This window comes from Syngnathus typhle, linkage group LG3 (assembly GCF_033458585.1).
Source record: "Syngnathus typhle isolate RoL2023-S1 ecotype Sweden linkage group LG3, RoL_Styp_1.0, whole genome shotgun sequence".
Taxonomy (NCBI): domain Eukaryota; kingdom Metazoa; phylum Chordata; class Actinopteri; order Syngnathiformes; family Syngnathidae; genus Syngnathus; species Syngnathus typhle.
In genome coordinates, this window is record NC_083740.1 from 19,875,326 (window position 1) to 19,893,416 (window position 18,091).

The 18,091-nt window shown below is 42.0% G+C and overlaps 1 protein-coding gene across 1 annotated transcript in view; it reads left to right on the forward strand.

Annotated features, from left to right (window-relative positions):
• Positions 1-16,355, forward strand: part of sorcs3a (sortilin related VPS10 domain containing receptor 3a) — a 448,560-nt gene extending 432,205 nt beyond the window's left edge. Inside the window, exons 25-27 of the mRNA XM_061274950.1 lie at positions 13,822-13,927; positions 14,312-14,472; positions 15,625-16,355. Of these exons, the coding sequence (XP_061130934.1) occupies positions 13,822-13,927; positions 14,312-14,472; positions 15,625-15,683 (326 nt within the window). The 3' untranslated portion in view covers positions 15,684-16,355. The remainder of the gene's footprint in view (positions 1-13,821; positions 13,928-14,311; positions 14,473-15,624) is intronic.
• Positions 16,356-18,091: the final 1,736 nt, after the last annotated feature.

Below are 18,091 nucleotides of genomic sequence, written 5' to 3' on the forward strand. Positions count from 1 at the left end.
TATCAGGTGTCAAATCCTGAGTAGCAGCACATTTAACAATGTCATTCAAGTGTTCATTTGTTAACTTTGAGCGCTGCTTTGTTTTATTATTGTTCATCACGGAGAACACCTGTTCACAAAGATAAGTAGTCTCAAACATGGAGAGAACCTTTGCAGCCATGGCTGTTAATTTGGGGTAACCTGGCACAAGATACTGATAAAACGTATCCAATCCCACGGACCCAAATGTATCCTTCATAGCGGAATCGCACTGCAAGTCAATAAGCTCGAGCTGAATGTCAGCTGGCACACCAGAAGGCTTCACTGTAAATGGCGAGCGAAAAAAGCCGAACTTGTTCTCAAGTTCACTGAAAACCTGAAACCTCCGCTCAAACTCTCGCAGCAAATCTGTTATGTTGTCTTTATATTTATCCAAATCGGGACGATCCGGTGCCTTCGGACGCACAGCTGTGAGACATGAGAAGTGCGTGGTGCCACCGCTGGATAGCGGCGTCTCCCACAGTGACAGTTTCATCTTGAACGCACTTATGCTGTCGTAATATTGAGTGACTACTCTGTTACGGCCCTGCAATGTAGTGTTAAGTGTATTCAAGTATTGCGTAATATCAACCATGAAGGCAAGATCCTGCACCCATTCCTTGCATTAAAGTTCCTTTACTGGGCGTCCCTTCTTCTCCATAAACTGTCCAATTTTGCCTCGTAGCTCAAAGAAGCGCTTGAGTACTACACCTCTGCTTAACCAGCGAATGTTTATTTCCTGGTACTAACTCGTGTCAGTGCCGCATGGTGGACGTGAGCTCTTTTACACATTTACTGCCCTCTAGCGGCCGGAGGGAGCATTTGAGTTGTATTTATTTTAAAGAATCATAACTTTTGATAGAAATGAGCTAGTGACTCGCTTCTTTTTTTGACATACTCAGAAATTTATGACGGGCCGGATCAAATCATCCAACGGGCCGGGTCCGGCCCGCGGGCCGTATGTTTGACATGCCTGGGCTAAACGATAGGTATGCTCACGTGACATAAACACAAACGAAGAGCTGAGAACGGGCCTTACGTAACATTCAGAGTTATTCAAAAAACTATTACATAAATACTAACACGTTTATAAAACCATCTGTGTCACTCCAATTCATTAAATCCATCGATCGTCCTTTGTCAACAATGGGTGTGCGTCGCTGATGGCGCTTGCACTTCAAAATATTCCACAGGTCCATATAACGATATATAAATTATATACATATCAAATAACTATTATATAAGCAATAATATTATCAAACCATCTGTGTCACTCTAAATCATTAAATCCATCAATCAAATTCCTCGTCCTTTGTCAACAACGCCGCGCGTGCGCCCTGACCTCAGACTCGTCGTTATTCCACAAATCTAGTATATAACTATATTGTAGCATTAACAAAGTACAAGGAAAGACGTGGGTTTGGTAAATGGCTCTTCATTTAACAAAACAAGAGTTCAACGAGGCAACAACTACTGAACTGTAACGATAAAAACATATACAAGTTGCTACATGAAATAAAATATATCAAATAACTATAACAAATAGTTCACCACCACACGGCCCCAATCACCGGCGTCGACTTCCAGGCGTGTGGGGGCGTGGACTTCCATCCCCAGAGGTGGCACTTCCAGCCATGGAGGTGGAAGAGAGCTCCATAGAATAGGACCGGGCGTGTATAAAAGCCATGTCCGAGCCCCATCCACCGTCCTCGGACAGCCACCCGCCCGAGCACCGGCCCCCGACTTCCATCCACGGAGGTGAAAGAGAGCTCCGTAGAGTAGGACCGGGCGTGCGTAAAAGCCATAATAGTTTTTCAAACCTTCTGTGTCACTCCAAATCATTAAATCCTTCAAACTCTTTGTCCTCCGTGTCACTTACAAACAAAGCCGCTAATGATGCTGGTAGTACGTGGGGCCCTTTGTCATCTTCGTCATCCCATGATTAATCTTTGTCCTTTTTGTAAACAACCGCCACGCCACGCTGCTGACGTCACTTGAAATTCAAATTACAGTAATCCCTTGCTACTACGTGGTTCGTTTATCACGGTTTCATTTTTTTTTTTAAGATTTTTGAAAAAATTCACATATAAATCGCTCCTCAGTATAAGTCGCCCCCCCACCCAAACTATGAAAAAAAACACGACTTATAGTCCGAAAATTACGGTACTGTTTTTTTAGTGTTGCAATATTTAGCAAATGAAATCGAGGTGTTTGAAAATACTTTTGTTGAAATGGCTGTTGTAAAGTACCAAGAGAGGATGCTAGGTGTCCATAGACTGTAGATAGGATAAGAATATGCTATTTAGAGTAGGAGTGGCTGGAGTGTGCTCATCTAGTGAGCAGATTCATCTTGATTTGAGTTCCCCTTTAAAAACAAACATCACTTACTAAACAGCCTCGCATTGCTTGCAATCCTGTGTTAAGATGGAGGCGACAACCTACAGCTCTGATCTGCCAATGGTATATGGTGAAGTTCAGGAGCAAAAGACACATTATCCACGTCAAATATATATATATATTTTTAAATTGGCTATTATTTGATACTATATCTACTATATTTTACATTAAACTAAATAGTCCTTAAGTGATTTGGACAGTTGATTGCATAATCCACAAGCGATAAAATGCATTTTTGGGTGGCTGATTGGTGGATGGTGGATAATTTCAATTTGAGTTGAATTTCATAAACAAGGGGAGGACTTAGAGGTAAAATGGCATTTCAATATTTTTTTACGTCTATACACAGTGTTATCCTGACTGGCTATAGGTGTCAAAAAGGTTTTCTATCGCCATGTGTTGTTGTTTTTTTTCTTGCGGGTAACGGCAAAAAATGGATCTTTGAGTATTAAATGTTGCCGACATCTGGAGCCCGAATCACATGAAACATATGACACTTTTTCGAGTATTATAATTCATATGTTTCAGCCATACTGTTCAGACAGGTCCGTCTATAAAAATATGACAGTGAGGAAAGAAGGGAATTAGTAACACCTCCAACTGCATTATTGATAGAAACCAAGAATAAAAGAATATCACAAGTACAAACTGTGCAAACAAAACACATCTGTCTCTAATGCCTTCCTTCAAAAATGTGCCTTGTACGTCTGGCATTTCAGTAAATAAATCCTGCTTGATCCAAACACGCTGTGGGAGAATGAATCATTTGCTTACAATTTGCCGTTTATTTGTTTCAGGATTTTCTCGCAAATATTCCAGTTAATTTTAAAGATATGCATGGACATTTTCTACATGTTTTTCTTCAGTGGATTCTGCCAGCCTTAATTCTCGGCTTCACTGTGATTAATACCATAAATGTTTGGCTTTATTGTCAATAATTGCCATTAGTTAAACTTGATTACATTTAATGAAAACCGATTGCATTGCAAACAGCACGCAAGAGATTGCAATTTAAGTTTAAACTGTCGAGTTACATGGTGGATAGGATGGTAAAAGATGGTGCGTGAGAGTGTATTGGATTTGGCCCAGACGAATTAGCTAAGATGAAATTCCAAATTCAAAGCTTGACATGGAAGACCTGAAGAAGGGGGCCCGAGTAGGGGTTACTTAAAAGTTGGTTTTTCAAAATTAACTATTGTTCAATTGGTAATGGGGCATTTGCTGGTTGAACCAGTAAACTTCCATTCCCGTTCCAAATTTCACCAGAAGATGGTGCCAAAGTCAGATTGACCTAACATAGTAAATTAATAGTTTAAAAAGTCATCGATTAGATGAAGACTTGTTCTGAAGCACAGCAACGCACAATTTTGGATTATGTTATATTATTTTGTTTTGCTATAATATACTCTGAAATTGCTTGAATATTTTAATTTGCTAACTAGGGAAGCCCATGCTCATGGTTAGGTAATGAGAACGAGACATGTTAATTACAGTTAGAGTAAGCTGCAATATACCGTATTTTCCGGGCTATAAGGCGCACCTAAAAACCTAAATTTTTATCAAAAGTCGACAGTGCGCCTTATAGTCCGGTGCGCCTTTTATATGGATCAATACAGTAAGCAGCCGCTGGCTGATTTCATTTTCCCCCGTAGAAGAAGAAGCGCGCGGTAGAAGAAGAAGCGCGCGGTAGAAGAAGAAGCGTGCGGTGCATGCTGGGATATATGACTGCGCGTCCCCCGTAGAAGAAGAAGCGCGCGGTGCATGCTGGGATATATGACTGCGCGAGGCGCCGTCTCATTCCATTTGTTTGTTTACGTACAGACCCCAAAATGGCTCCTACTAAGAGACACGCCTACGACGCAGAGTTCAAACTCAAGGTGATCAGTCACGCAGTAGAACACGGGAATAGAGCAGCAGCCAGGGAATTTAATGTTAACGAATCAATGGTGCGGAAGTGGAGGAAGCAAGAAGACGACCTGAGCCAAGTAAAGAAAACTAAACGGAGTTTCCGAGGGAGCAAGGCGAGACGGCTAACGTTGGAGGACAAACTCGAACAGTGGGTTGTTGAACAGAGAGCAGCAAGTAGAAGTGTCAGTACAATCACTATTCGAATGAAGGCAACAGCGCTAGCAAGCGAACTTAACATTAACGATTTTAAAGGCGGTCCTTCTTGGTGCTTTCGGTTCATGAAAAGACGTAATCTCTCCATCCGCACACGGACTACTGTTTCACAGCAACTGCCAAAAGACTACCAAGAAAAGCTGGCCACTTTCCGCGCATATTGCAAAAACAACATTACTGAAAAAAAGATCCGGCCAGAGCACATCACCAACATGGACGAGGTTCCACTCACCTTCGATATTCCTGTGAACCGCACTGTGGATAAAACGGGAGCACGCACGGTAAACGTTCGCACCACAGAGAATGAGAAGTCCTCCTTCACTGTGGTTCTCGCTTGCCAGGCTAATGGGCATTAATTTCCACCCATGGTTATTTTCAAGAGGAAGACCTTGCCAAAAGAAAACTTTCCAGCCGGCGTCATCATCAAAGCTAACTCGAAGGGATGGATGGATGAAGAAAAGATGAGCGAATGGTTGAGAGAAATTTACGTGAAGAGGCCGGGTGGCTTTTTTCACACAGCTCCGTCCCTATTGGTCTACGACTCCATGCGCTCCCACATCACAGATGGTGTCAAAAAACAAGTGAAGCACACTAATTCGATACTGGCCGTCATTCCGGGTGGATTGACAAAAGAACTCCAGCCGCTAGATATTGGTGTCAACAGGGCATTCAAAGCTAGACTGCGAACTGCGTGGGAACAGTGGATGACAGAAGGCGAACACACGTTCACCAAGACAGAGGGACAGCGCCGGACGACATACGCCAATATCTGCCAGTGGATCGTAAATGCCTGGGCTGATATATCAGTCTCAACTGTGGTCCGAGCTTTCAAGAAGGCAAGAATTGTCACTGAACTGCTAGACAACAGCAGCGACACTGACCCGTTTAGTGACGACGCCGACGAGACGAAGCCGGGCATGTTGGATCCCGTAATCGCCCCTCTGTTTAATTCGGACACTGAAGATGAAGAATTCGAGGGATTCACGGATGAGGAATAACTTGATAAAGTGAGCTTTACATGTTTATTTTGTGTGCTGTGTTGTGTGACGTTTGACGTTAACGTTTGAACAAGGTTGAGTTATTTATATATTGTTATTGCTTTGCACTATTTCGAGTGTTACTATATTGTGATAGCGCTAACGTTTGATTTACCTTAACAGTATCAGACTGTTTCTTACATGTTTATTGAATCCAGGAAAAGTTCCCCTCCATTATGTGATATAAATGTTGCACTACATGTTATACCCTGCTGTTGTTAAAAGATAAACGAAATATCACATCACATAAAACAGCTGTTTATTCATATTGGAAGTAAACGGAGTTGTCAGAACGCTGGTTTGTAATCTATAAATAAAGTTTAACTGACCTATCTGACTGTTTTGTTGACATTCCCTTTAGCGCAGCTCCATCTAATGAATGCAGAACCTAACCCCAGCCTCTGCTGTAGCGTCTATTCTTTGCGCCTTATAGTCCGCTGCGCCTTATATATGGATAAAGTTTTAAAATTAGCCATTCATTCTAGGTGCGCCTTATAGTCCGGTGCGCCTTATAGCCCAGAAAATACGGTACTTTGTTTTATTTTGTTTTGCAATATTGTGTCGTTAGTAGCAACTTGAGCAGCATCATTGCACTGATGTTTCATTTACGCATGAATGTATTAAGAGTTGAGTAAGGACAAGGGGCTGACAGTGATACCGTGGGTGGAAGACTGCAATCCTACGCTTGAGCTTGACCTAGAGGTCACGAGCTTGTCAAAATACGTTTTGAAGATTATTCAAAACACTGTTGTGTTTTAACCTGCTAACTAAGAGAATCCACGAACATAGTTATGATTATGTGGTAAATTGAAAGTATGTGTTATTATTGTCACAACGTTTGATCAGTATCAAACATGTATCTAATATTGATGTTCCATTTACACATGAATGTATGAATGTGAGCGAAGACAAGGAAGCGGGAAAGGGTTAATGGTGATACTAAGTAAGTGGTGGAAGACTGAGGTTCCACATATGACCGTGACCTCTGTCAAGTGCATCCACCAAGCCTAAACAAAATGGTGTTTGACGGAACACAAGTCAGAGGAAAAACGTTTGCAAATGTCACGTTGATGGACAGTTGACAATATTTGGGAGTGGGAAACAGGATGAAGCATCCCTGAGAAAACTGTTACTTCTGTGAGAACATGGTCACCTCATCTGGTTGAATCCGGTTGAGACCGGCTGAGATGCAGGTGCAGTCTATTCTGGAAGCATTTGGGTCATCTGAGGGCAATGTATGACGTCATGGAAAAAACTGGTACGTGACCAAGCAGGCATAGTACCCACGAACTGGACTGGTATAAAAGGTTCGTTCGGACCAAGAGTATCGCTCTCTCTCGCCCGGAGGGCTCTGCCCGTCAGGGCTATGCCCCTGCGGCTACTGCCGTGGGTCGAGAACGCCGATTAGACAAAGATAGATCTCATTCTTTCTGAGATTAACCCTAGGTCCGTTAAAATGCATTTATACTATCTTCAAATTGGACTTAGTCAAAAATTAAGCTCAAAGACAGGCTAGGAGATGCAGAACTCGGTGCAGGAGAGAGGGGACATTTTTCGGGCGTCGTCATCTCCATTATTTAAGCCAGCCTGTTCTTTTAAACAGAATTCGGATTTTGGAACAAGGAGAACTGATCACTCGACTTTTCCACCAAACAGCATTTTAGACCTCTAGCCTCTTACCCTTTTTACTATATTTTTGAGTTTTCAATCGAGAGAACTTCGAGACTGAATAATTTTTGCTCTATTGAGAATGGTGAGTGGAAATTATTGTTAGTTTTTTGAACAATTGAAACTTGTAATTCTCTTTCTTGCTTATTCATTAAATTTCTACTCTATAATAATTTAATTCCTATTAATGATTATTTTGATCTTTTATGCTTCAAATCTCTTTTGTTTCTCTATCATAGTCATACTTTAAACCGTTCAGTTCTTTTTTAAATGAAGACAGCTTTAATCCTTGACATCAGGGAGTGTCAGAATCTGGTTCGAAACCGTTAACTTAAGATCAGCTAGTGTGAGTGTACGCTAGTGAAAACGAGTTCCCGCGGTCTTAACAAAGACTGCTAAACTATTCCGAGCGGATAACAAAAGCAACAATCTTAATAGGAAAGGAGAGCCGCTGAAACGGCCACAATCGAGGAGATCGACAAAGTAGTTACTCAACCCTTGGGTTTGTTTGATTTTAGCGGGACTGGCGTCCGGAAATGACGGAATTAATCTAACAATAGATTAATTACCTGGACAGCGGTTAGACTCGGAACAAATCTTCTTTCTGTACCGGCTTAAATCAATTCTCGTCTCCCCTACAGACTGCGTTACTGCAGAGGGGCTAAAGTACAGAATTTTACCCTTTAAACGAAGAGCCGGTCACTTACATCAGATAAGTGCACGATTGACAAACAAAGACTTATATTCACACTGGACATCCACCTTGTCTGACTCTTCCCCTATGACCCAAACCCTTTTGTACCCCCACACAGAATGTATGGTAGTAAAAACACAATATTTTACAATACTTACATTAAAACTTGCACACAGGCATCCAGTCATTTGCGGTGGCGCTCTGTCATTAAAGAGAGATGCTTGAAATTCTATCCAGGTCATCACCCTTGTATTTGCGTATTTGTTTGCATGACGTAAATTAGGGGCTGTCAAATCCTTGTTTCAGCACTTGACGGCAGAAAGGACAAAGACGAGCTCTCCAGCTCAGCGGCCTGGTGGTAGAGTGTCCGCCCTGAGACTGGAAGGTTGTGGGTTCAAACCCCGGCTGAGTCATACTAAAGACTATAAAAATGGGACCCATTGCCTCCCTGCTTGGCACTCAGCATTAAGGGTTGGAATTGGGGGGTTAGATCACCAACTGATTCCCGAGTGCGGCACCACTGCTGCTCACTGCTCCCCTCTCCTCCAGGGGATGGATCAAAATCACACGGGGATGGGTTAAATGCAGAGGACAAATTTCACCACACCCAGATGTGTGTGTGACGATCATTGGGACTTTGACTTTAACTTAACTCTCTCTCCCTATTCTGGTGCCTCAAACTTCCTTTGGAACAAATCGCAGCCCGCAAATGCAAAAAATGCATCATTTGGGTCTGAATGCCCCTCGGCAGCATAAACCTTTTTGTAAAGAACAGTAAAAGTTCATTGTTAACAGTTAAAATAACGCAAAGTCGAGCTGTCCATCTCAAACTAAGACTTGGGTTGTTCAAAGGCCAGACAGATCTTCGTGAATCTCTTCAGTGCCTCTCGAGCTTGTCCAAGACCTCCCCTATGATTTTTTTTAGAAATAGAATCTCTCATTGAGGGAAGAGATGGCAGAGGAGACTGCAACAGCGCGGGAGAATTCACGATGGCTAGATATATTGCCACCAGTGGAACATTGGCTGTTGGGGTACACTCAATCTGAGAGTGTCACAGGAGCAGAGTGTTCAAGAGCATGTTCCCTACCGGTGTTCATGGAAGAGCGCATCTTCAAAAGCTTTGCTCTCTGATTCACATAATAAGATATGTAGAGCTCTGTTGGTGGGCTGTAACAGGTTGTCAGGCACAGTAGCAGACATGTCCTTCTGTCCACGGTGCCTGTCCTGCAGGCTGTCAGTAATGACTGTCATTAGTTTCTTCCAGCCCGTGTAGTCCAGGACAAAAACCTAACCACTAGTCTTCAGTGGCTTGGGGCAGGGCACTGCACAGCGGCAGCATTGGTATGGACGTCAGAGGAAACACTCTTGATAGACATGAGGACAAAACACAAAACTGCGCTTAAACAACGCACGTAGTGTTAAATTAACCTCTCTTTCACAGCCAACTTAACTCCCACTTGCAATATGCGTTGTGTTGGTGTCAGTTCAGTCTCTATCTGGAGGAGGGATGATGGCAGGCACCCACGCCACAGTTGGAGAGCCCAGCTCTTCTGATGCTGGATTCACAGTTCTCTGGGCCTTGGGATGGGTGCAGCAGAATGTGATGGCACGTCTTTTACAGCGCAACAGCAGATGACTAAATGGTCACTGAAACAGTTGTGCATCAAACGACAAACAATGAGGAACGACACATACAGAAGCGGCTTAGGACTGTTACCTTATCAGGTAGCACTGCTGGCAGTACATATTGGTGCCAGCAATGTTCTACTTCTGCTGGATCAAACCTACGTAGTTGTCCTCAGTGGAGTCCCACGCCTTTTTCCAGCTACTCTTTGCCCAGTTCCCAAAGCTGACCAGCTGTAAACCATGGTGTTCTGAAGGAGCCACCGGAAGCTTTTGCCTTTATATTTCCCTATTTGGAGAGTGTACTCACCATGCTCAGTCCTGTTGGTAGCAATCCTGTCTCTGTACCGCACCCTTTTCAGAGCTGATGCTTGATGCGGATGGACTCCCCAGATGGGTCCTAGTGCAGGCAATCAAGTAACCCCTTACTTGAAACACCCTCAGGAAAGAACATTTTTATCAGACATCATGTTTAACCAAATTGTATTGGGCTTTCATGCAAAATAAAACAAGTTGTTGTTTGTCTATCTTTCACTGGCTCTTTCAACACCCCCACCCCCATAGCTCTGTAAATGTCCCTACCTATCCATTCACATGTTCCATGAAACCACTCAAACACGTCTAAGGACCAGAGCTGGACAGCCTTGTTGTAACCTTCAATTGTGTATTTCTTTCAACGCCAAGAATACAGAATTAAGAAAGTTAAATAAAATAAAACAAAAACAAAAGAACGTTAATTGCACCTGATTTAGCAAAAAATCCAAGATTAATAATTGTCATTTTTTATCATTAAGTGATCATGGCGTCATTGGAAAAGCCTATTTCATAGGGGTGTACGTAAATCGCGGGTTTTGTCACGATACGATATCATATCAATACAAAGAACCTCGATACGATATTTGCCGATGTCTTAAAGCCTGCTGTGATTCATTGACGATACATCACGATATAGTGCTCTACGATCGATATATATTTTTTTAAAATAAAAAATATAGAACAATATCCTGATTTATAACAATTCATACGCAAAATCAGTGCTTCTCAAATAGTGGGGCGCGCCCCCCTTGGGGGGCGCGTGTGACCCTGGGGGGGCGCGTGTGACCCTGGGGAACAGGCTTTTTTTTTGGCAGTACTAGAATAAAGTTTAATTGCGAATCTTCACAGCAGGGGGCAGTGGCGCTCTCATTGTTACTTTTGTGACGTTTGCGACAGTGCAACGTTTTACGACTTACAAGACAAGTTAGGATAGTCACGGTGGGGAAGGGGGGGCGCGAATAGTTTTCTTCTTGCTAGGGGGGGGGGCGTAACAGAAAATAATTGAGAAAGCACTGCGCAAAATCAACAAGGTACTGCAAACTCTTTATTTAGGAAATTACAGTATTGTAGTATACAAAGTGCTTATTTTAACACTGAACTTTGATGTCGTGTTTTTTCTTTAAATGTGCGGCGAGATTTGTGCTCCCTGAATATTTGATCACCGCATGACAAGATTTACAAACTGCACGTGTCTTGTCCGTTGAGCCATCTTTTCTTTGGAATCCAAAGTGCTTCCAAACGAATGACTTGAAGCCTAAAGGGGAGCAAATGTCCTCGTCACTTTGGTCACTAGCCATAGCACCAGCCCAGGAGCCGCGTACTAGTTGTCGACTCCCCTTTCACGTGTCTGCTCTGCTTACAACAGAACACGCCGCGCACTGCTCCCGGAAAGAGGAAGCAAGCAACAATGAACTGGATTTCAAAATAAAGTTGCGTCTAATGTCCGAGGTCAAACACGGCGATATAACTCAATGTTTACGTTTAGCATCGATGCCAATAAATCGTAGAGCATTATATCGATTAATCGATGTGTATCGATGAATCGTTACACCCCTACTATTTCATGCTTCTTGTTCCAGGCTATATAATATATTTTAGCTTGTGACTATTTAGACAATTTTGCTAACGTACCTACTGTCACAGATCGGATAGAGCAGGAAGACCAAATGCAGCTTGGAGCAGGGTTTATTCAGCAAAACAAACTACGGCAAACTGACATGACTTAACGAAATAACAAAAGGACTAACCGACAGGGACGCAAAACAAAGGACGTGAAGACATTAAGACAACAGGAACCAAAAGACATCGAGACAACAACAACACACACAATGATCCGACGGGGCGTGAGGGGCAGACAGGACTTACGTATATACACGACAGGTAACAAGAGGCAGGTGAGAATACTCAAACTAATCATTGACACACAGGAGGGGAAGGGCGAGCACACAGACAGAAACCAAGACAGAGACACATAGTAACACGGCTAGGGACGAGACGTGACAGTACCCCCCCCCACAAGGGACGGATCCCGACGTCCCAAAAACCGAAACCCCCACATGGCGAACAGGGAGGCAGGGGGGAAGCGCACCAGTCCAAATGGCCTCACCGGCCATGGCAGAGTCCTAACCGCAGCCGGCGGCAACTTTGGGAACATGAACCGCAATCGGCGGCGACTCTGGAGACACGAACCGCAATCAGCGGCGACTCTGGGGACACGAACCGCAATCGGCGGCGACTCTGGGGACACGAACCGCAATCGGCGGCAACTCCGGAACACAAACCGCAATCAAGCGGCAACTCTAGGGACACGAACCGCAATCGGCGGCAACTCTGGAACACGAACCGCAATTGGCGGCAACTCTGGAACACGAACCGCAATCGGCGGCAACTCTAGGGACACAAAACGCAATTGGCGGCAACTCCAGAACACGAACCGCAATCGGCGGCAACCCTCGGGACACGAACCGCAAGTCTGATGGCGCCGGGAGGCTCTCTGATGGCGGCCGAGGGTCCGGCGTCGCGTGAGCGAAGTCCGATGGCGGCCGAGAAGCTTATGGCGCTGGAACATGCTCGGACGACGGACGTGAATCGGGCGTCACAGCGGGAGCTGGTGGTGGAGGGGGGTCCAAGCGCTGGTCGCTGTAGTGGTCGATCATTCTGTCACGGATCGGATGGAGCAGGGCGACCAAGTGCAGCTTGGACCAGGGTTTATTGAAGCAAACTCAAAAGGCAAACTGACATGACTTAAACACTACGTAACTTGACTGACTGACCGGGACGTGAAACAAGAAGACAGCAGGACATGACGACAGCAAGACAATACGACAACAATGATCTGACGGGGAGTGAGGGGCAGACAGGACTTAAATACAGGTGACTGCGATTACATTGATTGAGGTGACACAGGAGGGGAGGGGCGACGCGAACAGAAACTATGGCAACCTCGACACATAGCAAAACTGGGGATGAGATGTGACACCTACTGTCAGGGAAAAGCCTATTTGTGACCAAATTTCCCTATTTCAACTAGCCCATGCACAATGTAAATACAAAAACGTTGAAAATGATTGTTATTACTGACAAATGTTGAAGTGAAAACACTTTGCAAGATGTGTTGCATGCAAAGTGGTCCTCGAACTGGCTGCTCGCTTCCTGTTATCTTTGACATATCTCCAAAAACGTTTTCTCAGTGCCATCAGACGTAGTAGACAGAAAATAAATACATCACATCGGTAGTGGTTTTGCACGATCATTGTAAATTAAATGGATTCAGTTTAGAGCTGTTTCCAGGTAGATAAATTGTTTTATCCAAATATTTTACTCCATGTGCAAATCAGACAATTTTGCTGAGCATCAATAAATGCCTGCCAGTTCATTTGACTCAGAGTTGGTCAGGACAGCTGCAACAGTCTCACATCTTGCTTACTAAAGCAGTTTATAAATGCTTTATAAATTTGGGAGCTTAAGATCGGGGGATGCTTTGAGAATAATTGTCATTTTTTGTCTATGTGAAGCCCTTTGAGACTGCTTGTGATTTAGGGCTATACAAATAAACTTGACTTGACTTGACTATAAATCTAGGTTAAAAACAATGTTTCCCCTTACCGATGATTCAGGTATTTTAGAGCATTTTTATAATACATTTTTGGAACACATTGTGAAATGTTCTTTTTAGTATGATGTAACTAAAGCTGCTTTGCCTTTTTTTGACTTGCCTTCAACAGTCAACCACAGCAGATAATTGGTCTTCACAGGATTGGAATATCTGCATCAAACTGAAAATGTTTTCCGCACTGTAGTTCTACAACAGAACTGTGAACATTTACTAGCTATCACTCATAATTTAACCATAGCAATTATAAACATCTGCCTCTCAATTGTGGTGTTACATAAACAAAAGGACAACATTGTATATACGATTGTAAAATGACTCCATGTTTCGACAGCACCCTTGGTGGACTCCGACCCTCGCCATAGGAGCTCTGCTATGCTGATGCTCCTATCAGTGGTTTTCCTTGGCCTTGCCGTCTTCCTCATCTACAAATTCAAGAGGTACATTTCCTCACATATCATCCATTATTGATGGTCACAAATGAGCACAGTCTTGACTCATAATTTATGGTCATGTCAGGAAACCAAGTTTTTACACTGGATGGGAGGAGAATATCATCATACATTATACAATTTAGTGTAATGCATTTAGCCCAAGTGCCTTTTGTGCTATACTTACTGCGCTAAAGTCATTATCCTTCTGTAAAAAAAACGTCTTTATTATCAATGAATATGCCATGACTTAAAAGATAAATGTTTCATTATATTGGACTTGATGTGAAAGGAAAATGTTTGACCAGTGTGTTTTTTTCTTTGTTTTGTAATTTAACTCTGCATACATCTGACTACACCTAAAATCTAATGTCCCCTTTCTTAAATTTCTAGAAAAATACCTTGGATAAACATATATGCAGAGGTGAACCAGGAGAAGGAGCAAGAGATGATTAGTTCGGTGGGCCAAGGTGACAACACACCAAAATTAACACTGAATGAGTTCCCCTCATCCAAAGAACTCACAGAGAAAGAACTGGATGCAAGAGTCAAAAGTAAGTTTTGAGCACCAAAATGGTAATTACCTAAATTCAGACTATGGACAAATCTGACCCAAATCTGATTTTTTTTTGCCCTGCACCTGTCTCAATTCAGATTTTTTTCAGATCCACTTGGGTCACTTTCATATGTGGTCCAAGATGGGATACGTATCTGATTTACTGCAAAACCCCCAGTCTGAAAGTGCAGGTCACATGTACCTAATGTAATGTAATTGAAAAGTGAGACCATTCTGCATGTCAGGAGCGGGAATAACATCAGTTATGGCTGACAACAGAGAGGAAAATGAGCAGTAGAAGGAAAACGAGGTTTTAGATTTAATTAATGATTTAATTTTAAAAGAACACATCCAAGTTGTTGCATCCACATCCATATTGTTGGATTTGGTCCACAATGGGGGGACGCGCGCTATCCGCGCCTCACGGCAAAAGACAGAGACAATCATCTGTTATCCAATTTACTCACTGCGTGTTCGTTACCATATATAAAAATGTCTATATATGTCTCCTTTATTGATTTGGTGTGTAGGTATAATTATATGTTTGTTTGTTTTTTATTGATTTAATATGTGAACATACTTGTCTGCTTATGTACTACTTTATTCAGTGAGGTTTGAGCATATCTACTTTTGTTGCTAGGCAGGACTTTTTGTATTTCGACCTCGTTCCTTCAATATATACCCCCGTAAACACTACATTGTGAGTTACGTCTCTTCTGCGCATGCGCGTCACTTTGGGAATGCATTTGGTATGAACAATAGCTAGAATTTGCAATTAGTAAGTGAAAATATACAAATGGAAATTATAGCCATAGATTCAGATCTATTGGGTTCAACCTCTATTCCACCTACTAGGTTAAATAATACCTTAAAGTCAAATGGAGTTGATAGTTGGAAAAACAATGGATAGATAGAACAATAAATTGAATACACAGTGCCTAATAGATAATCAAACATTCAATATGAAGCTATCCGTCTTCAATCAATATTGGTGTAACATAGTTTACTAATATTTGATACAAAACCTACAGCACATAAATCAATCACATTTTAATCAAGTCATTACCATACACAAATTAGCTCAACATCGGTAAGCTACATACAGCAGAAGTACCAACTTGTATTTTTTCTATATTCTCTGTCTTCTCAGGGGGAGTCGCAAATGCCCGTGAGAGCACAAGGGAGATTCCAAACTGCACTAGTGTCTAGAGTGTGTACTTTACAGCAATCTAGTGTCAAGTGGTCTCTCTTTCAGTTTTGTAATTCTCAAGACAACTGCTGTGAATAGTTTTCTAAGAGACCTCATTTTTACAACCATGCATGGAAGTCATGTTCAACATCCCTGCAGCAGTCAATGGGATTATTTTGTCCAAAGACAGAACATCAATCGGTTTTGTGTATGTATCAGCGGGGTAACACATTTGTAAAGGTATATTTTGCTTCACAAATCATCTCTGCTTATGTGTAAACAAAAATGTATAAGTATTTAACTAAACCGAGTATTAATACATACCCTAAACTATTGCTTCCTGTTCTGTATATACGATATAGCTTTTTGATGGCCCATAGTGTGTCATGGCAAAACATCAGACAAATAGTGTGCTTTTGAAAGTCTGAAAAATTAAGGCGTCAGCTTTGCTGGAATAACGTCATTGACCAGTGCCTGTTGCAACTGATTATTACACTTATGTAAATAAATAATTCTTTTAAATAAATGTTTTTTTAGTCAGTCATCCCCCAAAACATATTTGCCGTGATATCCCATGCATAATGCGCAAAATTTAACTAATTTATTGTCCTAAAATCTGGGGTGCGCATTATGCATGAGTACAACAATTTTTGAAGAAGATCTCCCTCGAAATAAAACTTGAAATCACCTTTCTTCTTGTTTGTTGTCAATGGCGCATCGCATTCAGCCATCCTGCCCAACACACTTAGTCAGTAAAATTCATAATTGACGACACATCGTTTGATGCGATGATGCAATCCTTGATGGTGTGTTATTGTCAAATATTGTTTGTTTTTTAATCTCCATCGCAGACCGGATATCATACGTAGGCCGCCATGACAGTATGCGCAGAACGGATGTGCAAGACACGTCAGCTATAGGGGTGTAAATCGCGGGTTTTGTCACGATACGATATAATATCGATACAAAGAACTACGATACGATATTTGCCGATATCTTAAAGCCTGCTGCGATTCATTCACGATATATCGCGATATAGTGCTCTACGATTGATTTTTTATTTTTTTTAATAAAAAATATAGAACAATATCCTGATTTATAACAATTCATACGCAAAATCAACAAGGTACTGCAAACTCTTTATTTAGGAAATTACAAGAGTATTGCAGTATACAAAGTGCTTATTTTAACACTGAACTTCTATGTCGTGTTTTTTCTTTAAATGTGCGGCGAGATTTGTGCTCCCTGAATATTTGATCACCGCATGGCAGGATTTACAAACTGCACGTGTCTTGTCTGTTGAGCCATCTTTTCTTTGGAATCCAAAGTGCTTCCAAACGAATGACTTGAAGCCTAAAGGGGAGCAAGTTTCCTCGTCTTTTTAGACACTAGCCATAGCACCAGCCCAGGAGCCGCGTACTAGTTGTCGACTCCCCTTTCACGTGCCTGCTCTGCTCACAACACAACAACGCCGGGCGCACTGCTCCCGGAAAGAGGAAGAAAGCAACAATGAGCTGGATTTCAAAATAAAGTCGCGTCTAATGTCCGAGGTCAAACACGGCGATATAAATTGATGTTTACATTTAGCATCGATGCCAATAAATCGTAGAGCATTATATCGATTAATCGATGTGTATCGATGTATCGTTACACCCCTACTCAGCTATATAAAGAGCGAGAGTTCAGTTCTCTACCTATTAGTTTCAATTCACAGTTTAATTAGCAGTTTCAATCAGCAAATAACAAAATTCGTATTACAGGTAATACTTTATTTCACAACACTTTGCCTTGTTCCTTTCTTCTTTGCTGTTCACTTCAAACACGCTCCATACGAACACAATGCTCTCTTATCAGACGCTTGCTCGATCACCTGCTCGTTTGCTGTCACAATGTACCCTACACAAATCCGAAACATTTCTTTGCTATCGAGTTTGCTAGCGCATGCGCAGTGATACTGACCGGCAGAATAACATCCGGTTGTTCCCAAAGATGATCTTTTTTCTGAAATAATTTTACGTTTACAGACTTAAATAAGAGTCAAAATGTGGGTGCGTATTATACATGGGTACAGGCTTTTTTCCAGCATCGACATGCCATTTTTAGGGTGCGTATTATGCATGGGGGCGTATTATACATGGAAAATTACGGTACTTATTTTAAGAGTTGTACTCTTCTAGACATATCTTGAGAGAAATGTATGTCTCTTTCTAGACATTTTCATACCCATTTTCTGGAAATGAAATGTACATTACAAAAATTCCCATGTTTAATGTTAATACTTTCATTTTGTATTATGTATATAATGTGTACTAAAATAAATCTGCATTATTGCTTCAGTAATTGTAAAGTCTGAGCTGGTGTCAAAATAATCTCTATTATTATTAGGGTGATTAGCTGTCAAAGTATTCACCTGTTGATAATGTTATAC